The 23,090-nt window shown below is 46.5% G+C and overlaps 1 protein-coding gene across 1 annotated transcript in view; it reads right to left on the bottom strand.

Moving 5' to 3' along the window:
• Positions 1-442: 442 nt before the first annotated feature.
• MCUR1 (mitochondrial calcium uniporter regulator 1) overlaps positions 443-23,090 on the bottom strand; it is a gene marked incomplete at both ends in the record, with an annotated part of 56,177 nt that continues 33,529 nt past the window's right edge. Inside the window, one exon of the mRNA XM_084259535.1 lies at positions 443-665. Coding sequence (XP_084115661.1) covers positions 443-665 — 223 coding nt within the window. The remainder of the gene's footprint in view (positions 666-23,090) is intronic.

Here is a 23,090-nt window from a genome sequence, read left to right as displayed (position 1 = left end):
CAGAGGCCAAATCCGAGTACTGTCATTGATACAGGGCAGCAGGGGCCACTAAAACTGGTCAAGGACACTGCCCAAATAGTTTACCCGTCACTGAGTTCTTCACCTGCATGCACAATTGCAAGACTACTCAGGCTCAGAAAACAAAAACAAAGGGATTTATGTAACAAACCAGGGAAAAGCAAAGAGTAACTGAGGCCAAAAATGGCTGTTTACCTCACCCAAGGCAGTGTCCAGTGTTTCTAAGTCCTAAACAAAAGCAGCTAAAATGGCGCCTTCCTGCCATTTAGGACACTGGAGATCCTCTCCCGAGCAATAGGCCATGTGTCTAAGACAGTGTCTTCCTCCCACTGCGGACACACAGCAGCCAGACTATGGGCCAGTGTTCCAACTCACAAAGAGCAGAAGACACAGCAGTAGATGGTGCTGGAGCTGCCCAGATGCCTTAGCACATCACCAGACAAGCAACATTCAAAACAGCAGCTACGGCAGTCTTATGCCCTGACAAATGGCCACACTGATGGCAGCTCAGCGAGGCACCCAGCTCTGGGTCCTCACGTTCTTTGCCAGGCTGTAACAGCAGCAAAACCAGGAAGAGTTTCAGTCGCTTGGCTACTTGCAAAGCCTCCAAACTCTCCTCTCTGAAGTTGGTTGCTGGAGGCCTCCACCTTTAGAGGCCCACAATAGTCTTCTAAATCTGAAACACTAAATCTTCAAAAGCTGAATCCGGAACACTATATATATCCTGAAGACTGAATAATCCACAGCTCCTTCTGCAATCCCTTCTATTTTTTTTATCCATCGTTCCACCCCAAAATGTGATACTTTTTTAGCATTTCCCCTGGGGCTATCTATCCTCACCAGCAACCCCCTCCCAGGGAAATCACCTGTAATACTCTTTTGGCTTCAGCCACTGGTTACTACATCACCAGGGGTACAACTTCACCTTCAGCTCACCTTAACCTCTTTAAATCCAATTTTCTTAGGCTTCCCTGGTGGCGCAAGGGGTTGAGCGCAGCACTGTGAAGCTGTCCCTAGCCTCTGCAGTGTGAGTTTGCTCCCTGGCCAGGGAGCTACCCACATGGCGCAGCAGACCTCTCCTGGCTTGCCCGATGCTCCCCTCAGCAGTGTGCTTTGGTCAATCTGCCTGTTCCCCGCTCTGTCTCTGGTGAATCCTCTCATTTCCCGTGCCTCTGGCCTGTACCCCAGTTCTTGTAATCATAAACAAAAAATAAAAATCTTTAAAAAAAAAAAAAAAGAAGATGCCGCACTATGAAATTATCCGCAGCCTCTGCAGCACGAGTTCCATCCCCCGCCAAGGAGGTGACCCACATGGCACCGCAGACCTCTCTTGTCTCGCCCGCTGCTCCCCTCAGCAGTGTATTTCAGTCAGTCTGCCTGTTCTGGTCCCTGCTCTGTCTCCGGTGAATCCTCTCACCCTCCCCCCACCTCTGGCCTGTACCCCAGTTCTTGTATACAGGAATAAATAAATCTCTAAAAAAATAAATAACTACCCCACAGAACTGTCCAGAGAGTGAAAGGAAACAATACAAGCAAACACTCTTCGTGGTATCATTACTAAGGTTGAAAACTAAGCCGCCTTTCCTAGCCCAGCAGGCAAGTAGATAAAGGCAACAGGGCCATAAGACCTACCACCGATCTCCATCCCCTAGACCACAAATGTGGAAGCAGGGCTGGGACACACTTGTGTCAAAGGTCAGCACCCGAGACCAGACATCCCAGCAGGCTATAAAAGACCTTAAGCCTTGTTCGGCCTGCTGCCCCTCTCAGCAGTGTATTCAATAGATCTGCCTTTTCTGTTCTCCACTGTGTCTCTGGTGAATGCTTTTACACACCCCCCTCTCTACCCCCATCCCTGTACCACCCCCTCCATGCCTTCTGTCTCACCCCAATTTTACACCACCACAGCCGCTGCTTGCTTGACCGCTTATGATCTCAGCCACAAGGCTATTATAAAAGCAACAATTCTCTTTTCTACGTTGACTTCTGCTTTCTGATGTGTCTACTTCCTTCCTGCTGATTCCTGCCCCCTTGAGGTGGATGTTTTTTCCTCCCTGGCCTTCTCTCTCCAGCATTTATCCTAAACACTTAAGCTGAATTCAAGGCAAGAGTCACCCACTTGAACCCAGACCCTGGGAAGGAAGAGACAGCTGAGTCCAGTGGAGACATAGCATCTGCTCCTACCGCTGGGCAGTGGCAAAGTGACAGTGGTTTTGTCCTCGAGATGTAAACCCTGCTTTTGTTGTCATAACCTCCTCAGAGTCTAAAAGTCCTCAAGTGTAAAAAATATGTGATGGGTTTTTGTTTCATGTTTAGCTGCTCCTGGCATACCAGCTTTAAAGCAAAAGCATCAACGATTTCCACACTTAGCAATTTTTAAGAGCAGAACATGTAAAGTGCTTATTTATCCATTAAATGAGTCACTGGACACTAGTTACATGCCAGACATTGTGCTGGACGGGAGACACAGAAATAAGGCAGAGAGAGACCCTCAAGGAGTTTACAGGCTTGTGAGAGAAGCGCAAGGAAATAACAGTCACACCGAGGGCGCTAGGTTCTGCAAAAATAAGCTCAGGATGCTAAAGTGTGCTCACCAGCGCCGCAGGAGGAACCAGGAGGTTTGCAAGCTTGTAGACAGGCTCTAAAACTGTATGTCCTGAAAAAATATATATTAGGTCCTAAAAGTGAAAAGAAAATGACTATCAAATCATATAAAATTGAATATCTATAAAAGGTCACATTCCTTCAACACTGACCAGATTAATTATTTATAAAGAGTTAATTTCAATACGGTTGACATAATGTGACCCTTTATAGACATTTACATCTGAAAACCGTTTATAAGCTAGATTTTTTTCCTTTTCTACAAGTCACAGTAAATTCAAATAATTACGCTCAATCTATTCCCAAAACAATATAATAAAACAAATTGTATTTCTACCATATAATTAGATTTAATTTGGGATTTGGGTGCATTTTATTATGTTGCATGAGATGTGGTATGGGGCACTTAAGGGGAGTGGCAGGACCCGCCTGAGGTCTTAGAAAACACTGGGCACCAGGGAACCATAACTTTAAAGACCATGGGGGCCAACTGAGGCCTCAAGGTGATGCCAGATAAAAGTCCTGAAATGGGTGTATTTTCCAAAAAAACCCCCACAACCAGAGTAGCTTAGGCAACAGAAATGTATTGTCTCTATAAATTTAGGAGGCAAGAAGCTGGAAATCAAGGTATTGGCAGCACTGGCTCCTTCTGAGTGTTACGAGGCAGAATTTGCCCCGTATCTCCCTGCTCCTCCTACTTTACAAGCAACCTTCAGTGGTAAGCGCTCTCCGGTGTCTCTGTAGACAAATTCCTCTCCCCCCACCCTTTTCATAAGGACAAACTGCTACTGTGCTAGGGCCCATCCTACTCCAGGATGACTTCATCCCAATTTCACTAATTACATCTCCAACACTCTGTTTCCAAATAGGGTCACATTCTCGGGTATCAGGAGTTAGGACTTGAACATAGGAATTTGAAGGTCACAATTCACCCCCTAATAGTGGGTTAAGAAGTGGCAGGAGGCAGGACAGAGCAGCAGGGTGGGGCCAGGCTAGCATGTGCCAAGGCCTCACAGAGAGTGGAGAGCACAGGGCCAGAGCAGGCTGGGGTGGGGCAGGGGCAGATCACTCAGCAGCTTGTAAACTAGATATGAGTCTAATCTACAACCGGGACGTTCAGTGTGATATTTATTTATTTACTTTTAAAATTCATTTATTTATTTTTTATTTTAACATTTATCATTTAAAAAAAAATTTAGACAATATTTGCTTCCCACCACCCCCTCAGTTTAGTCCCCATAGAATTTCCTTCCCCAAGGCACCCGGGCACCATCACCCCAGTCCCCTGTGCACCTCCCTCCCTCCCTATGATTCCTCTCCCTCCTGCTCCACTGCAGGATGTCTCTGGTTTATAATTGTCTGTGTTTGCTTTGTTGTATTTTGTACTGTTACTATTATTTTTTTATACTGATGTCTTATTTGGTTCCCCTATATTCCTGCTATAAGTGAAACCATCCGGACAGTGAAGGCAAACATAAACACCTGGGATTACATCAAACTGAAAAGCTTCTGCACAGCTAAAGAGACATTAACCAAAACAGAGAGACACCCCACTGACTGGGAAAAAATCTTTGCACTCTGTTCAACTGATAAGGGACTGATCACAAAGATATACAAAGAACTCACATGGCTCAACAAAAACAAAATAAACAATCCAGTCAAGAAATGGGCAGAAGAACTCAAAAGACATTTCTCCAAAGAGGAAATGCAAATGGCCAACAGGCATATGAAAAAATGTTCAACATCCCTTATCACCAGGGAAATGCAAATCGAAACCACACTGAGATACCACCTTACACCAGTGAGAATGGCACACATCAAAAAAACAAGCAACAACAAATGTTGGTGAGGATGTGGTGAAAAAGGAACTCTCCTACATTGCTGACGGGAGTGCAAACTGGTCCAGCCACTATGGAAAGCTGCCTGGAGGTTCCACTCCTAGGGATCTACCTAAGGACACAAAAACAGTGATTCAAAAGAACACCTGTACCCCTATGTTTATTGCAGCACTACTTACAATAGGTAAAGCCTGGAAACAACCCAAATGCCCAAAAATAGATGACTGGATCAAGAAGATGTGGGACATATACACCATGGAATATTATTCAGCAATCAAAAAAGATAAACTCATGCCATTTGCAGCAACATGGATGGAGCTAGAAGGCATTACGCTCAGTGAAATAAGCCAGAAGGAAAAAGAAAAATATCAGTGTGATATTTAAAAGTCTCGTTTAGCAGGTAATTCTTTCCTCGTTGTGCAATCTTAGATCAGAATTCCTCAGCTCCATGTTTAAAAAGCAGAGTTCTGGAACACTAAGTGAAGTAATTTTGTCAACAATGCTACCTTCACTTGAATGGTTTATCAACGTAGGGTATGTAGATTGCTAATCAGGCACACGCAAAATGACCAGTTTATGTAATTGTCTCCTTCACGGTCCTGTAGGCACCTCCAGGGCAGGGACCTGTGTCATTCCTAAATCATTTGTCATTCCTGTATCCCACTGCTAAGAACCCTCTCAGCAGAGACTAACTGAAGACCAAGGCCTTCCTCCACTCAGCTCAGGCCAGTTGATGTGGGGTATCCTGTGGTGTCCAGGAGGGGGTTGCTGTTTCAAGCCTCCTGTGAGGGCTTTATAAGCCCTTTTCAGACCAAGAAGTTAGTAATCTATAGTAATGTCCAGGAGGTCCAGACAAGCATCCTTTGTATGCCCCAACTCGGCAGGGACCTAGCAAGAAAAACTGAAGTGCATCAGAAGTCATAAACCAAAACCATCCTTAAAAAGACACAATCATGGGCTTCCCTGGTGGCGCATGGTTAAAGACAGCGCTATCAAGTATCACCAGCCACTGCAGCACGAGTTGGATCCCCAGCTGGCCAGGGAGTTACCCACAGGCCTTGTCTGCTGCTCCCCTCAGCAGTGTGTTTCAGTCAGTCTGCCTGTTCTGCTCCCCACTCTGTCTCTGGTGAATCCTCTCACCCCCCGCATCTCTGGCCTGTCCCCCGGTTCTTGTATGCATGAATAAATAATAAAATCTTTAAAAAAAAATAAAACAGCAATGAGCCCAATGGTTTGGCAAAAAAAAAAAAAAAAAAAAAAAAAAGAAAATCCAGTGTTTGTAAATGTGGAGGTCAAAGGACACTCCTGGGGAAAGTGTAACTTGGTTTATTTCTGGTTCTGGAGGTTAATCGGTAGCTTCTATCAAAATTAAAAGGTAAATAGTGGCACAGAAAGTCCAATTTTAGGGATTGATTCCAGTATTTAGAAATAGTTAACCTTGACTAGTACTTGGTATGTGTCTTCCCAAGAGAGTCTGCTGAATGTAGGCCTGTTATGTCCGTTTTCCAGAAGGAGAAACTGAGGCTTAGGAAAGTGAAGTTTTCTGAGCAAGTAATCACTGAAGCCAGAGTCTAAATTCAGGCATCTGATTCCTGAGCCCATACCTGTGACATGTCACACGTGCTCACAAGGTGAGTTTGCTCTCTTTCTCTTGGCATTATTATAACATAGAGACTAAATCTCAAATTCTAAGATTAGAAATTTGGTTTGATAAACAAGTTACTGTCATACTATGAGCAAATAAGTAGTTGTGTTTGTACTTCTAGGGAAGCAACCCAGGCTATATTGAGAAAGGAAAACAAAAAACAAGTTGTAAAATAACATAAGTGGTATAATTAATGATTGTTTACACACACATGTACATACACACACACACATTTAAAAAGAAACACAAAATTATTTTCAATGATTCCTTAAGTGTGGAAGTAGGGAGAATTTCACTTTTTTTTTTTTACTTTAAATATGTATCATTTATGTCTGCTCTGCTGGTAACAGAAATCCTCACTCAAATTAGCTTAAAGGGGAACTTTTGCTCAAGTAACTGAAAGGTTCAGAGAGCTGTGTGACTGGCAGCTTGGCATGCCAGGATTGTGATTTGCGAACTTAATGTCTGCAAGTAATTTTTTTCCATCCCTTTATTCTGACTTCCTTTGTGTCACCTGCATTCCTAGGCAAAATTCCCTCATGGTAGTAAGAAGGCTGCAGCAGCGCCGAGCTTCACATAAGCCTCCCGTGGTATCTGGAAGCAGAGGTGTTTGTGGCCCATAATTTCCACAGAAGTCTTCAGTTTCATTGCTGATTGTACCAACCCAGAATGAACCCCTGGAGGCAGGGAAATGGCGAGCGCTGATTGGCTTGGGCCTACAGACTAAAAATAGATCACTGTGGCCCAGGAGGCCTGATCGTTCAGTGTCCTCAGGACTTGGGTCAGTCCCATGCAAATCACTTGTGGCTGCCACCCATGGGGGAGGAGTAGAATCTTTGCTGAGGAAGCAACATTACAATACAGTTCTGCATTATTTATTTATTTATTTATAAAGATTTATTTATTTATGCATACAAGAGCTGGGCTAGAGGATTCACCAGAGACAGAGCAGGGAACAGAACAGGCAGGCTGACTGAAATACACTGCTGAAGGGAGCAGCGGGCGAGACAGGAGGGGTCTGCTGCGCCATGTGGGTAGCTCCTGGCCGGGATCGAACTCCTGCTGCAGAGGCTGTGGATTACTTCACAGTGCGGTGCTTAACCCCTTGTGCCACCAGGGAGGCCCAATTCTGCATTATTTAAATGGTCTACAAATGCTTTGGTAATTTTTAATTATAAAAATGCGCCTAAAAAAAGAAACGCCATTGTCAATGTTCACTTTTACGAATGCCGACATCTTCCTCAAGTTCAAGTTATCTAGATGAACTTCTTGCATCAGGGGGTCACTAAAGAGATGCGATGTGAGGGACAAGAGTGGACTGAGAACTGGTGGGCCTGGATTGGAGTTCTAGCTCCGCCAGAAACAATCAGATCTTAGAAAGTCAAGGAACTGTTCGGGGCTCACTTCCTCATTAGCAAGTGATGGGGTTAGATTAGACACCTGTAAGTGTCTTCCTCAAGGAACTTCCTCTAATCTGTTCCCTCCCTGGCCACGCCTAATGCTCCTAGCAATGTGCATCTTCTTCCCACGCCTTATTTATGCACGTATGCCTTATTTATGCCACCAATGTATTTCCATCCTGCATTATTTCACATGACTCCCTGTAATTGAACTTGCTGGGTCAGAAGGCATGTGCATTTTCTATTTTGATAGATGTTGCTAAATTATCTGCCAAAGGAGACAATGCTTACTTCCTCAGCTCTTCATCAACAAGCTCATATTATCAAACTCTCATTTTTTGTTGTTCTGCACACAGAAAAACCACATTGCACTGTGGTTTTACGCTGCCTTTCTTTTATTCTGTATGAAAATGAGAATCTTTTTTTTTTTTAAGATTTATTTATTTATGCATATAAGAGCTGGGTACAGGCCAGAGGTGTTGGGGGGGGGTGAGAGGACTCACCAGTAGGGAGCAGAACAGGCAGACTGAATGAAATACACTGCTGAGGGGAGCAGCGGGCGAGTCAGGAGAGGTCTGCCATGCCATGTGGGTAGCTCCCTGGCCGGCCAGGGACTGAACTGGTGCTGCAGAGGCTGTGGATTGCTTCATAGTGCTTAACCCCTTGTGCCACCAGGGAGGCCCGAGGTTGAGAATCTTATTATGTCTAAAACTCACTGACATTTACTATTTTGCAAATAGCTTTTTCAATGTTTTGCCCATTATCTTTCGTACAATTACATTTTTTTTTTAAATTCAGAAAATGGGGCACCCCCTCCTGGGAAGGTGGAACTCAGAGCACATCACTGTTTAGGCCTCTGGGTGACAGGTGGGAGAAGGACGAGGCTAATGGGGAAGGGGCAGGAAGAGCTGAGAGTGAGTGGGAAGCCACAGAGACAGGGAGCTCTCCTTTCAGAGTGCGCTTTACTTTCACAAGGGTTTAAAACAACAAACAAACACAACGAAGACTATAGAGAGAAGCCTAAGGCCCACATAACCTGAAATATTTACTATCTGACTTTTCACAGAAAATGTTTGCTAATCTGGGAGGGATAGAGAAAAAAAAGAGGGGAGGGCCCTGAGCCTCAGAACTCAAGAGGTACAAGTTCTGTTAGGTTGGAGGGTTAACAGAGTTGAGTCTGACCAGGAATTCAGATTAGATGAAGATTTTTTTTTTTAAGTTAGCAACTAATTAAATGTTTTTTTGATTTTTTTTAAAGATTTATTTATTCAAGCACTGGGTACAGTCAGAAGCGCGGGAGGGTGAGAGGATTCACCAGAGCCAGAGCGGGGAGCAGAGCAGGCAGAAGGACCGAAGGACACTGCTGAGGGGAGCAGCGGGCGGCAGGAGAGGTCTGCGCGCCATGTGGGACCCTCCTCCAGTGGCCGGGGAGCAGCTGGGGATCAAACCGGCGCTGCAGAGGCTGTGGGCAGCTTTGCAGCCCAGCGCTCAACTGCTGTGCCACCGAGGAAAGCCCAGATTAGACAAAGATTTAAGAGCACATGGGAATTGGCAATTAGGAAGTAGGTCACTGTGACCTCTGGTAGAGGAAGTTTTGGGGAGTGTTGCTACACAGGCTTTTGAGTCACAGAAAATAACAAGAAAGGAAGAACAGAGGAGAGGGGGGGATGTGCCTGGGTGTGAAACATAAATGCTTAGTAAAAGTCAGTTGAAAAAGAAACTGGTAGAACATCTTTTATTATGAATGCAAATATTGTGTCACTTCTGTAAAGTATCATTTACTGATTGGCCTAAGCTACCCTTTGTCATCTCTCACACTAGAAGGAAGTGAATCCTGAGTGGACACAAAAGCAGGGAAAGTAGAGAGCACTAGCACAGGGGGGCCCTTGGGTGTCAGCTGGTACCCCCATAGGTTACTGGGGAGGCAGCCAAATCTCAAAGCGGAAAATGATAGGACCAGGCCACACAAAGCACCATAAAGCTACTCTGGCTTTTCATCCCAACTCACTTTTGCCCTGGTGCTGCTTTTTAAAACCCCACTAACCTGGTCCAACCACTATGGAGAGCTGTGTGGAGATTCCTCAACCTACTAAAGATAGAGCTTCCATAAGATCCAGCAATTCCACTCCTAGGTATTTACCCAAAGGACACAGAAACATCCATTCCAAAGAGCACCTGCACCCCTATGTTTATAGCAGCACTGTTTACAATAGCTAAGCTTTGGAAACAGCCCAAATGCCCAAAAATAGATGCCTGGATCAAGAAGATGTGGTACATATATACCATGGAATATTACTCAGCATTCAAAAAAGATAAACACATGCAATTTGCAGCAACATGGATGGAGCTGGAAGGGATCATGCTCAGCGAAATAAGCCAGAAAGAAAAAGAAAAATACCGATGGTCTCACTCATAGCAGGAATCTAGAAAACCTAAATAAGGGACCAGGAAAATGAATAACTATAAGAAAGAAAAAAATCAAAATCAACAAACAACTGTGAACCAAAGACACTCTATGGGGGGGGGCGGGGAAGGTGGGATTGGCATCAAAATAAGGGGGTTGCAATTGTATGGGGAATATAAAAATAAAAAATATAAAAATAAAAAAAAAAACCCTCTAGCAACTTACATCTTGCTACCATCTCTTTGACCCTGGTAAAGGGTTCAAATAATTAGAGATTTTTGTGCACACCACATATTTTATTCTTTTTCTACCATCTAATGTGATTACCCTCTTTTACTTCTGTAACATCGACATTATTGAGGTATAATTATTTTATGGAGGTAAAATATACACAATAGAAAATCTATCAATTTAGCCATTTTAAGTGTACACTTCAATGACACATGTTTGCATCGTTGTTTTAAAAATTCACGTTAAGTATCATCCTTTGCCACCAGAGGGAAAAGAGATGAAGTTTTTCTTCCTTTCTTTTAAAAAAAGATTTATTTTTTATTTACTTATGCATACAAGAACTGGGGTGTAGGCCAGAGGTGCGGGGTGAAGGCTGAGAGGATTCACCAGAGACAGAGTGGAGAGTAGAACAGGCAGATCTACTGAGGGGAGCAGCAGGAGAGACAGGAGGGGTCTACTGCACCATGTGGGTAGCTCCCTGGCCAGGGATCGAACTGAGGCTGCAGTGGCTGGCAACAGCTTGACAGCACTGAGACTTTAACCCCTGGGCCACCAGGGAGGCCCAAAGTTTTTCTTCTTTTCACCCAAAAAACTCGATATCCATTAAACAGTAACTCCCCGCTCCCCTGAATGTAATTTGCATACAATAAAATCCCCATTTTAAGTGTACTTATTTTTTTTTTTTATTTTGACAAGTGTATACTCTTGGATAAACAAAATGTAGAACATTTATGTCACCGCAAAATATTCCCTCATGGTCCTGTGCAGTCGATTTGCACAAATCTGATCTAGATTTGTGTTTTGCTCAAAGCACATACTTTTGCTAACCTGCAGACTGAAAGCCACACCCCGGTGTGATTTTACTTTGCCTTTTTAAAAATTGCACGTAATGAGGTTGATATAGTTCTGTCGTTTTAAGTTATGTTCCTCTTCTCTGAACTTTCATAAAAACGGGATCACACAGTAAATAGCCGTCCTATGTATCACGAAAGATGATTCATACATTTTTGTTCACTCACATTTTCACTCATTCCACAGCTATTGATGGGGTCTCCGTGCCTGGCACCCTGCTCTCTGCTGAGCGCAACGATGGAGAAAAATCAGTGTCCTCAGAGGCGGCTCACCCAGAAAAGTATCCAGCACCAACTCATGGCACTACATTGAAAATCTTTGGCAAAGAGACTTCCCACATCTGCCACAGAGTCAGGAAGAACTTCTTAATTCCTCGTTAACTAACTGCAAAGGTGTCTTCACCTGTTCAGTACCTGGGGATGGCACCGCTGTCCAGTCACAGGGGATGGTTCGGCGGTATCTGGCACTTTGAGTGCCCACAGTGCTAACCAACAGTGGCTTGTGGTCCAGTGGGTGAAGGCAGGCAGTGGCCCTGGCATTCTAGAAAACTGCCTTAGGACTGCAATCCAAAGCCACAGAAACTAGGGTCTGAAGCAGTGCCGCAGCGGCATTTGTCTTTTAGGGGAAGGAAAAAGGATAGGAATTCAGCAGGCCCAGGAAATCTAGGTGTCTTTGCTCTGTCCCTGGAATAGGGCACTCTGATGAAGGCACACGGCCCGTCTGGCTGGATGATGGTGAGGGAAAGTGAGCAGCATCAAGGGGGCAGCTGCCCATGTGGTAGGGTTACCCCCAGATCTCACTCCCCCATGTTTTTCACCTTCGCAGTTGAATATTTGAGGTTGCAAATGATGTGGGATCTTCACGAAGTCCCCCCCAAATTCGTTCCCTTCTGGTGTTAAGTCACAACCTCATCAAACACAGCACCTAAAACCCTACACAGGAAGGTCGTCGTGAAGCATTGGGCAGTTTTAGGGGCTACCGCTGCACAAATCAGAGAGCTTCTCAATGATTATTTGGAATATTTCTCCCCAGGGAGGCCTGAGTGGTTAATATTTAGTCAGCAGAGTGAGTACTTCCCATGAAGCGACCCCCCTCCCTTCTGCAAGCAGATGGGCACCTTCTTGGGAACTGGCTATAGCTCTGCTGAAAAGCTCCCTCCTGTAAAACAGGTGCACTGACCTCAAAAGGCAGCTGGAGCCAGAGCGAGCAGCGGGGGACTGCGGTGTGGGAGAGGCGGTTTGGTGGCAGCTTGCTTTCGTCTAAGAGAAGCCAGGAAATCAGAGGCAGGACTAGGGGGAGAACAGGGGCAGTTCGTGCACCAAAACCAGAACTGGAGGAGAATCAGGAGACCACAGAGAGAAAAATGAAAGCAGGCGGGAGGCAGGAGGAGTCAGAGGCTTTTCCTCTCTTGGGTGTCTTGGGCCTGGGAGTCCTGGGCTGGGACGGCGCGGGGCAGAGCCCTGGCAGCCTGACCTCCTGGTCTGTCCACGTGGGTTGACCCACGTGGTGTTTATCAAGCACCTACTCCTCACCGGGCATCCTTGCAGTGAAGAGAGAGGCCAGCCAGTGAACGCAGAACCACGTGAGCATGCAGCAGAGACTGTGGGGAGAGACAGGCAAGGTAAGAGGGGTGGAGGGTGGAGGTGATGTGGCCTGGGCTGGTTTGCTATTTATGGAGTGTGCTCCGAGTGCTGACGGTGCTCAGCGACCCCAGCGGAAGGGAGGGGCCGGCTCGGTTGACTCTTCGGATGAGCACTTCAGGGAAGAAAGTTAGGGGCCTTCACCACAGGAGGCCTGCAAGCACCAGGACGCTTACACTTATCTCTGGGTGGCAGCACCCACGCCCCTGGCATAGCTCACAGACATTTGTAATGGCCTCACTGGCATGTATATCTTTGTGAAGTTTTTTCTTATTTTATTCTAATTTCATGCCAGAAAAAAAAATTTGTCACTTTCAAAATAATTGGCCCCACCATTGGATTCAAGTGGAATGGGGCTGGCTGGGGTATTCAAACTAGCTTTCCTCACCATGGGCCTCTTCAGACAAGCCCTGAAAGAGGAGTGTGAGTTAGTCCTGGTGGGGACGAGGGCTGAGTAGTTCAAACAGAGGGCACCGTGTGGCAAAGGTCCAGAGATGGCCTGTTCATCTTGAAGATGTTGTTTTTTTTTTTTTTTAAGATTTATTTATTTATTTATACAAGAACCGGGGTACAGGCCAGATGTGCGGGAGGGTGAGAGGATTCACCAGAGACAGAGTGGGGAACAGAACAGGCAGACGGACCAAAAACACCGCTGAGGGGAGCAGCAGGCGAGACAGGAGAGGTCTGTCGCACCATGTGGGTATCTTTCTGGCTGGCCAGGAATCGAACCTGCACTGCAGAGGCTGAGGACAGTTTCACAGCGCTGCTCTCAACCACCTGTGCCAACAGGGAGGCCCTTGATGATGTCACTTTTAATTCTCTAACTCTGGATCTCTAAGCTCAGGGTGGGCACCTTCTTCTTAGAAGTAAAGGCTTAACCGCATCTGCTCTGCAGGTTTTTGGGGAGGTCTATCCTCCTGCTCCATGCTTTTGCCCAGGGTTGTGTGTTTACACTAGATGCTGGCCCTTTAATTTTAAAAGCCTTCTCCAAAGCTTCGAAGCCATTTGTGGGGTTCCTACTGTGTATTTATCTCCCTTGGGTCCCCTGGGCAACTGGCCTTCTGGCCCCAATTCTTGCTCTCTGGCTTCATTGCCAGGCCTGGCCAGGCCTATTCAGTGACATCTGGAAAACAACTTTTCAGCTCCATGCTTTAGCTTTTTCCAAAACCTGCATGCTTTTCTATAATCTCACAGTCATATTGCGATGGCCTTGGGATTTTTTTTTAAACCTAAGATGATCTGAAGGAAATATTATATAATCGCATTTAGTTTCATACTAGATGTAGTGGAGAACCAAAAGTGTATCCAATTTTGGGAAAAGCCGAAAAATGGAAAATTTCAAAACACAATTATATTTGAAGAGGATTTTTCAGGTTAAAAAAAAATCACCACTAGTTTCCTTTAAATAATTTCCCCAGTGTAATTAAAACAAAATAAAATTCTCTCAAAAGTCGATCCATATCCATCTTCTTAGGAGGATACACATTGCATAATGACAAGCACATCGGTTTTCTCCTTTCTCCCTCCATCCACTCATCAACCAGGATTTGCCTCCTCCTCTTGTGGCTCCATAATCTCCAGCCTTCAGGGGGCCACTGACTCCCCAGCCTCCACTCCACCCAGCAGAGGTCAGACCTGCAGCTGTCCTTGGAAGGTCCCAGACTTGCTGGCACTTTTTTTTTTTTTTTAAAGATTGTAGAACATATAATTTTTTTTTTTGCATTTTTTAAATTTGTTTGTTTGTTTTGTTTATACATGCACTGGGTACAGTCAGAAGCACAGGAGGGTGAGAGAATTCACCAGAGCCAGAGCGGGGAGCAGAGCAGGCAGAAGGACCGAAGGACACTGCTGAGGGGAGCAGCGGGCGGCAGGAGAGGTCTGCGCACCATGTGGGACCCTCCTCCGGTGGCCGGGGAGCAGCCGGGGATCGAACCTGCGCCGCAGAGGCTGCAGGCAGCTTCGCAACCCAGCGCTCAACCGCTGCGCCACCGGGGAGGCCCTTGCTGGCACTTCTTGATCCCAAACCCACTCTTTGTCCCCTTCCTTTGCTCTTATTTATTTATTTATTTATTTATTCAAGCACTGGGTACAGTCAGAGGCGTGGGAGGGTGAGAGGATTCACCAGAGCCAGAGAGGGGAGCAGAACAGGCAGACTGACGAAATACATTGCTGAGGGGAGCAGTGGGCAAGACAGGAGAGGTCTGCTGCACCATGTGGGACCCTCTCCAGCGGCCGGGGATCGAACCAGCACTGCAGAGGCTGCAGGCAGCTTCGCAGCCCAGTGCTCAACCGCTGCTCCACCAGGGGAGCCCCCCCGCCCTTTCTTTGCTCTTTCCAACAGAATGCTTCAGGAAATCATTTATTCCCATCACCTCCAATTCCTTCCCCCCTTTATCTCAAACCCAATTGAATCAGACTTTCACCCACCACGCCTCTGAAACTGCTCTTGTCATGGCCACTAGCCACCTCTAGTGGGCGCTGCTCAGTCCTCATCCTACCTGTCCCCTAGGTAGCCGATTATCTCTCTGCTGGGAAATCCTTTCTTTCCTTTGCTCACTGGAAAGCTGTCTCCACCCACCACACTTGTCAGCCTTTACTGCTTCCTCCGCAGCTCACCAATCCCCAACCACTGGAATATTCTGAGACATGGTTCTCAGAATTCTCTTCATCCACTCCAGAGGGGCAGCTTTGGTCAAGTGGTTTTAAATATATTAAAAACCCAAAGTGGTTTTAAATATATTAAAAACCCATGAAAATGCCCAAAGTCTTACTTTAGTTGGAACCTCTCTGACCTCCCGCCTCATGGTTCCAATAGCTGACTTCATGTCTCCACCTGGACATTTTACAGGATGTCTCTAACTTAATGTGTCTACAACTGAGCTCTGCTTCTACCAAACTGCCTCTTTCCAGAGTGAATAAAATCCGGCCTCATTTCCAGAACTTGGGCATGTTACCTTACTCGGCAAAGGGGGCTTTGCAGATGGAATGAAGTTACATCTCACGATGGGGAATTAGCCTGGATGAGGCAGGTGCACCCAATGTAAGCAGAGCGTCCTTGAAGATGGAGGCAGGAGTCGCAACGGAAGCAGAAGCTGAAACATTGAGCTTTGAAGATGGGGGAGGGGGGCAGGGGAGCCAAGGAAGGCAGACAGCCTCGAGGAGCAAGGAAAGCCAAGGAAATGGACTCTCCCCTAAGCCTCAAGAAAAAAACACAACCTGCCAACACCTTGACTTTAGCCTTCTGACCTCAGAGCTGCCAGACAACAAATTCACGTTGTTTTAAATCTGTAGTACTGTTCCAGGGCAGGGAGGGGGCAGCCCAGACCCCGCAAACCCGCCTGCTCTAAATGGGTTCTGCCATCCGCCGCCTCAACACAAAACATAGGAGACTTTAGTGGGAAGGAACTTTCATACAATTAGGGAACAACACAGGAAAGGCAAAGAATCTAGTTTCTAAATGAAGCACCCAAAGTGACCCGTCCCCTCGGGGGTAAAAGTCCACCCAGGCAGGACTGGCCCAGAGCAAGGCCCCAAAGCCTGGCACAGTCTAAAGCACCTTCCAGTGGGGACCCACAGAAAAGGAGCAGAAACAACCCGACAAGCCCGGAAGGAAAAGAGCAAAATCAAGACAAAACCCGCCACTGTCCCCTCCCCACGGGTCTCCCCCACATCTGTGTCACCCCGTCCACGACCACAAGGCAAGCGCAGATTCCTCACGTGTCTCTCGGCTCCACGTGCCTCCTCCAGGTCTCCTCCTGGCTCCATCCTGCTTCCTCCTTCCTCAGTCTCCTCTGCAGCTGCTTCTCTCTGCTCAGCTCCACCCTCCCTTGGGTGGGGCAGGAAACCTGGAACCTCCCCCTTTCCTGGGGACCCCCTGTTACAGTACCACTAAATTTGTGGTATTTTGTTACAGCCCGCTTCCCCCATCAGTAAATGGTGACTCCACCCTTTTAGTTACTTTAGAGGGACACTGACGTTGTCCCTGCTTTTCCTCTCTCTCCCACACTCCACATCCAACCCACCAGCAAATCCTGTTGGTGCTATCTTCAGAATAGATCCAGAATTCAACAACTTTCCACGTCTACAACTATGACCATCACCGATATCCTTATGGTCTTTATTCTAAGTATCTGTGAATGAATCTTCCTACAGCCTCCTGGCTCTTCTGTGGTCTGCCCACTTTGCTGCCAGAGATGTCACTCCATCCACACTTTTTCCACGTCAGTGATGCTGAACGACACAGCGAGGCCACGGCCCAGCCCTTTTCTTTCCTTCTGTTCCCCCCAGTCAACATAGGCTTGTTTCTTTCCCCTCCTTTCCTTTCCACAGGTTGATTCCAGGATACGGCCTAGTAAGCTACCCGCACATGAATTGCCGTGTCAAGCACCACCTCCTGGGGAAACTGACCAGTGAAGCTGCTCTCTTTGCTGTCCCTTGAACACTCCAGTTACTCTTTTGCTTCCGGGCTGTTGCAATCTCTGTTCTGCAAAAACTTTGCTCCCAGATGTTCCCATAGCTCACTCCCTCACTTTTTTCAAGTCTTTGCTTAAATGTCCTACAGTGAATAACCCTTCCTCACCACCCAGGGCAAAGCAGCAGGGCCACCATCATCAGTTTTACTATCCCCCTTGCTTGACCAAATTGTTTTCTATAGTGTCATCATTAGACATCTTTACTTCCTCATTTATTTCTCAAAAGGGCAGGGACTTCATTCTTTTTCACCACTATTTCCATGGTGACTAGAACAGTGCTTGCTACACAGTAGGCTCGGAACAAACTCAGGCTGGTGTTGGTTTCTTGCCCAGGCCTGATTCTAAGTCCTTGGCCATTGTTATATCCTCATGACAGAAGTCCTGCCTTTTGGGTTTTCCATCTTGACCCCTCTAATTTGGAGTTAATGCCCATCAGGGATTCCATTACCTCCTCTACGATTGAGGGCCTGCCTTGTTATCCGCTCCTCAGTCTTTCTGGAGATGCCATCCTGCCTCTGTCTCCCAGGCCCTATATACTGCTATTAGATTAGGGGGTATCGCACTACTCTCCAAATATTTTTGTACTGTCTGTTTCTGGAATCTCCTTCCCAATCCAAGTCTTCAGTTCTCATCACTGTCCCACCCATGTTCTGCTCAGCCTCCCTGAGAGCTTTGTCTAAGGTATGAGACACATATTCATCTTCAGCAGCAAAAGAGCATGGAAATCCCTGCCATAGAGAAGGAAGTTTACATTTGGGCCAGAAGGGCCCGGGTGTGCACCCCAGCTCTGTCTCTTAGAGAGTGGCCCCTTGGCAAGTCACTCCACTCCCTATGCTCTAGCTCTCTCCCTGTGAAGCACAGCCAGTAATGTCAACCTTGCAGAGCAGTTGTCAACAACACAAGAGGCATGAAGGTGTCTGTCACAGGGCTGGCAGTCAGCCAATTTCTCCTGCCTGGACTGCAGTCCTCTGAAACATCTGTCCCATTGTGTTCAATGGAATCACACAAGGTCCTCACAGAGCTCCAAGACTGGGGGGCTCTATGTGCAAAACAAAGTATTCCCATGGGAAGACACTCGTGATTACATGAAGCTCCATGATAACTTCAAACATATTTGAACAAGGCACCAGTAACCTGTGTTGCAACATTACGTTGTCAGCCAAGTATGTGAGCTCCAGCTACCTACCCCCCAGAAAGGTAACTGAATAGACAAATTTCCCTCTCCCATCCTTGCTTTTGCCAGATTTAATGGAGACATTTCCACTACACCTTGTTGATTCTTATTACTTTGCTGGTCAAAAGGAAGGCGATTATCACTTCAGTGGTAGGGTGTGGTGTGTTTAACAGAGTGTTGAAGGCAAGTCCTGCGCGAGTGACCGATGCTGGCAGACTGCACAATGATTTTTGTGATGGGCGATGCTTTTCTTTTTCTTTCTGTTTTCCTCCCCTCGAGGTGGGTAATGATTCTCAACGAAAAGAACTCTTCCTGGCACAATGTGTCCTTCCACATGTGTCAACAAAAGGTCTTGTGTTCACACTCGTCCATGTGATGGGCCCTCCGCTTAGCAGAGATGGGAGAGGTAGTGATGTTCAGAGTTGGTGATGCTCATCCGTAATTTGTACAACGGGGTTTGGAAATGGGTCATCAGCTCAGCAATGAGGGTATAAAAACACCCAACAGGGCTCCCCCAGTTTCTGAAGTCTGAGCCATCATCTCTTGAGGAGCTAAACGTGCACACATCATGAGAGCTCCTATTTGCCTTCGTGATGGCCATGGGGTGTCCCTGTCCAACCTGGATGAGCTGTTTTGTGTCAGATGGACAGGTGACTTCGGGCCTCCTGTCCAGCCCCCTGAAATCCACAGGCTGCTACGTTCGTTCGCCGCCAGCTGCGCTCTCCTCTGCAAGACTGCCAGGAGCAAGGTGCGTAAGGCCATTAGTGATTACGACAGAAGCTGACAGCTGTGGTATCTCCTCTCACATACCTTATCTATTCCATATCAACATACCTTACCTGTGCTAATGGATGGGGTGAAGAGCGAGCCCTTGAGGACAGGTCATGTGCACCGGGGCGATGGCCGGATGCCCTCTTCCTATTCAGCCCCTGATTTTTCAGCGATTCGCCATCTTCTCCCCTGGGGTGGGTGAGTGCGGGAATTAAGGGGGCTATTTGAGTGAGTGAATATTTTCCAAGAGAAGCCTTGGCGTTTAAACTTCAATTTTCATTTTAAAAAAGCATTATATGCTCATGGTAAAAACAAAATTACACAGTCTACAGTAAGTCTCCCTCCGCCCCCTGACCTCCCCCTACGCAACCCGTCCCCAGAGGCAGCTACTGTTACCAGATTTGTGTGTGTCCTTCCAGACGGAGTCTATGCCTATCAGAGGAGCTTTGATTTTTGAGATGCATTTTTATATGTTCAGCTGAAGTGGTTCCTGAGACTCCTCTCCAAACAACTCTCCATGGTAACGTAACTTTGGAACACTTGCCACGCACACACTCACAGGGACACACACATGTACACACAGTTACTCTTTTAAGCATAAAATGGAGGGGAAATGATGCAACAGAGAGTGGCTAGAAGGTACATTACAGTAAACTGCAGTGGTTTGTGGATTCTTGGACTGTTCCAGACAGCGTTTTATACAGAAATAGCCCAGTGAGAACACCCCAGCCCACTCAGACTGCAGAACAAATCTCAGGAATTTGCCTTTGCACTCCCTTCCTCTTGAAGCTCAAGTCTCGACACATCAGAGCTTGGCGGGCTGCACGGGCACATTAGCTGACAGACGAAATACCCTCCTCAGGGCGCTCCTCACTTTTTCCCCCTCTGAGCCAGCAGATTCTTCTGGTGGCTTCTGCTTTCCCCCTAACCCTAACAAATAACACTTACAAGCACAAAGCCCCTCACATTTTTCTTGGCTGTGCAATGGAATAAAAGCCTTACTCAGTCTTACACTCTAAAGGAAAGGAAAAAACCCAGTAATTATAAAGCTAAAATACATATGTGTATGTTTGGCAGAAATAGCTGTAAAAAAATCATTCTGTTTGTAAGGCCATTCTGAAACTAAATGGTGTAGACTGTTGTTCAAATGGGGAAAGTGTGTTTGTCTTCCCAATAGTGGCATCTGAATAGGGGAAGATACAGAGTAACTTGAAGTTAATAGAATGTGAATGAAAACATGGAGGGACAGCTTTTACCTAAGTACTGACAGAGGATGGAAGAGCAGTCATAACTATTGGCTGTAAAATCAGTCAGTCTATAGGTAACTACCTAGAGCCCCAAAAATCTGGGTAAAATTCTCTCATCAACAGCAGACATTTGAGGGCCTCCCTGGTGGTGCAAGGGGTTAAGCGTCAGCACTATGAAGCAGCCAACTGCAGCATGAGTTCGATCCCTGGCCAGGGAGCTACCTATATGGCACAGCAGACCTCTCCAGTCTTGCCCGCTGCTCCCCTCAGCAGTGTGTTTCAGTCAGGCTGCCTGTTCTGCTCCCTACTCTGTCTCTAGTGAATCCTCTCACTCCTCACCCCCCGCACCTCTGGCCTACACCCCAGCTCTTGTATGCATAAATAAATAAAATAAATCTTTTTTTAAAAAAGCAAACATTTGAATATGGGAGCCACATGGAAGCCAATAGAAAAAAGGACATTTCCAGGTGAGGGCAGATACACTTTGGATCTCACATTGGAACAGAGGTCTTATTCCTAGGTAGGGAAATAGTCACTTGTATGTATGTTTTTGGGGACATGCAAAGATCCTGCACCAAGAAAATACAGCTTTACCGGAAAACACTTTACTACTTGAGAAAGCTTTAAGTTCCTCAATAACAGGTAAGTGTAATAAGCTAAGCCCGCTGAAATGAACAACAATAATAATTGTGCTGATTTCCTGAGCCCTGAGTTATGGTGAGTGCTTTACTTACACCCATCCTCGGGATTTTGCAGGCCCTTTAATCTCTGTGGCAGCTGGTTCCCCAATGTGGCCCCTCAATGTATATACATGCCCTTGTGTGGTGTCCTGGGCTGGCCTGTGACCCCAATATAACAAGTAGAAGGGGGCAGAAACAATGCTGTGTGGCTCCCAAGTTAGATCAGGACCAGCCTTGTTTTGTTCTCTTGGATTAGCCACCCTAGGGAAAGTCAGTTGTCATATAAGGACTTCAGTTCTCCTGAAACTGCCATACTGTGGGAAGCCCAGGCCAACCACAAGGAGTAGCCAATAGAGAAAGAGACGCCTGGCCACCTCTCGGATATCCCAGCCACGCCGCAGCAGGTACCAGACTCTTGAATGAAGAACCATCTTGGGCGTCCAGCCCTATGTAGCCTTTGGATGAATCCCAGCTCAACCCACATGTGAACAACACGGCATGTGAGGGTCTAAGTGAATATTGTCCAGCTGAGCCCAGTCAACTCACAGAACCATTAGCAATGGCCATAAATTGCTGGTAAGCCACTAAGTTTTGGAGTGTTTGTTACAAAGCAATGCATGACTGAAACAATCTCCATATTTACCCTGCAGGAATTTGAGAATCACAGTTAACACCCATTTCGCCCCTTCCTTGCTGTGCGATTTGAGGAACGGACCGCAGCTTAGAAATACCCCTCATCAGTCTATACTAGTAGTTCTCCAAGAGTGGTCCGGCAGCAACACTGGCACCTCAGAGCTTGTTAGAAAGACAAATTCTTAGACTTTTCTCTGGATCTACAGAATCAGAATATCGCACAGAGGCCTAGTTGTCTGTAGTGTGATAAGTCCTGCAGATGATTTGGATGTATGCTCAACTTAAGAACTATTAGTCCATACCAGGAGTATGGACTATTATGGAAATCCTGCCCCTACCTTGCTGGTGACTGGTTTGGGAACCCAGGCCTGTGCCAATCTATGCAGTGTCAGTGTTGGTGTGTGGTTGAGGGAGTGGTGCCCTCTGTGCTGCTGGCAGCCTCTCTGAGTGACACTGGGGATGGAGGATAGAGATGGAGAAATAACCTGGGTCCCTGACACAAGGGTTCAATGAGCCTTTCAAACCTTTGAACTTCCGGTTATGCGGGTCAATACATTTTCCGATTGGTTAAACCCACTTGAGTTGAATTTTGGTTTCATGGAGTCAAAAGCACAGCACCAGCTACGGTGAACACAGCTGTGTTTTCCACAGAAGAGGCTACGTCATTTGCAGTAGGTCAGACAACCAAGAAGCACAAGTAGGATTTGAACCCAAGTCTCTTTGTTGTCAAATACACAAAGGAGATTTGCTTCTTTCCTAAGACTGGGTTTGTTTATTGTTGGTGGTTTAGGCACTGAAAATATGTGAAGGGACGGGCATCTGAGAGAAAGTGGGCTAGCGAGGAAAGGAAAAACAGAATTCCTGCTGATACTATCAGAGTTGGCCTATGCTCTGGTATTGCTTCATGTCCTTAAATCAAGTGACATCCTTTCCCCTCCCCTTACCCCCCAAACAGACTGACATATGATGTTGTTTTTGCAAGAACGATACTGGAAGCGTGTAAAGCAAGTGTTCCTTTGAGGAGGAGGCTGATTGGTCCAAGGAGTTCTATAAATTGCAACCACCCACACTATGCTACTCCAAAGACAGTTTATAATCACAAAAGGAACAATCTGGAAGATTCCAGTTGTCAATGCAGCTAGAATGTAGCAACAGCAGACCTTACACAAGAGACATATACTGAGGCACAAAAGAGGATTTTTATAGCCTTGGGGATCCCTAAGTTCTGTGTTTCCTTCAGTAGAAGCGACCTTTGTGTGGACTCTCACCTCTATTTCATGGTCTCCACTGCAGGTCTGCAGTCCCCAATCCCACTACCCTCCTGCTTCCGCGGGGCCCCCCAGCAGAATGATGTGGCTGATTCTAACCTGTAGTCAGAAGCCTAGCACAGGGAAGTCTGGAGGTGCCAGGGTGGCCACAGATAAAGGACACTTTCAGGGAAAACATGAAACAAGGCTCAGAGAAACAAGGCAGACAAGAGA

This window comes from Talpa europaea, assembly GCF_964194135.1.
Source record: "Talpa europaea genome assembly, chromosome: 2".
Lineage (NCBI taxonomy): Eukaryota > Metazoa > Chordata > Mammalia > Eulipotyphla > Talpidae > Talpa > Talpa europaea.
Note: the sequence above shows the minus strand (reverse complement) of the source record. Positions and strands in the feature narration are given on the sequence as shown.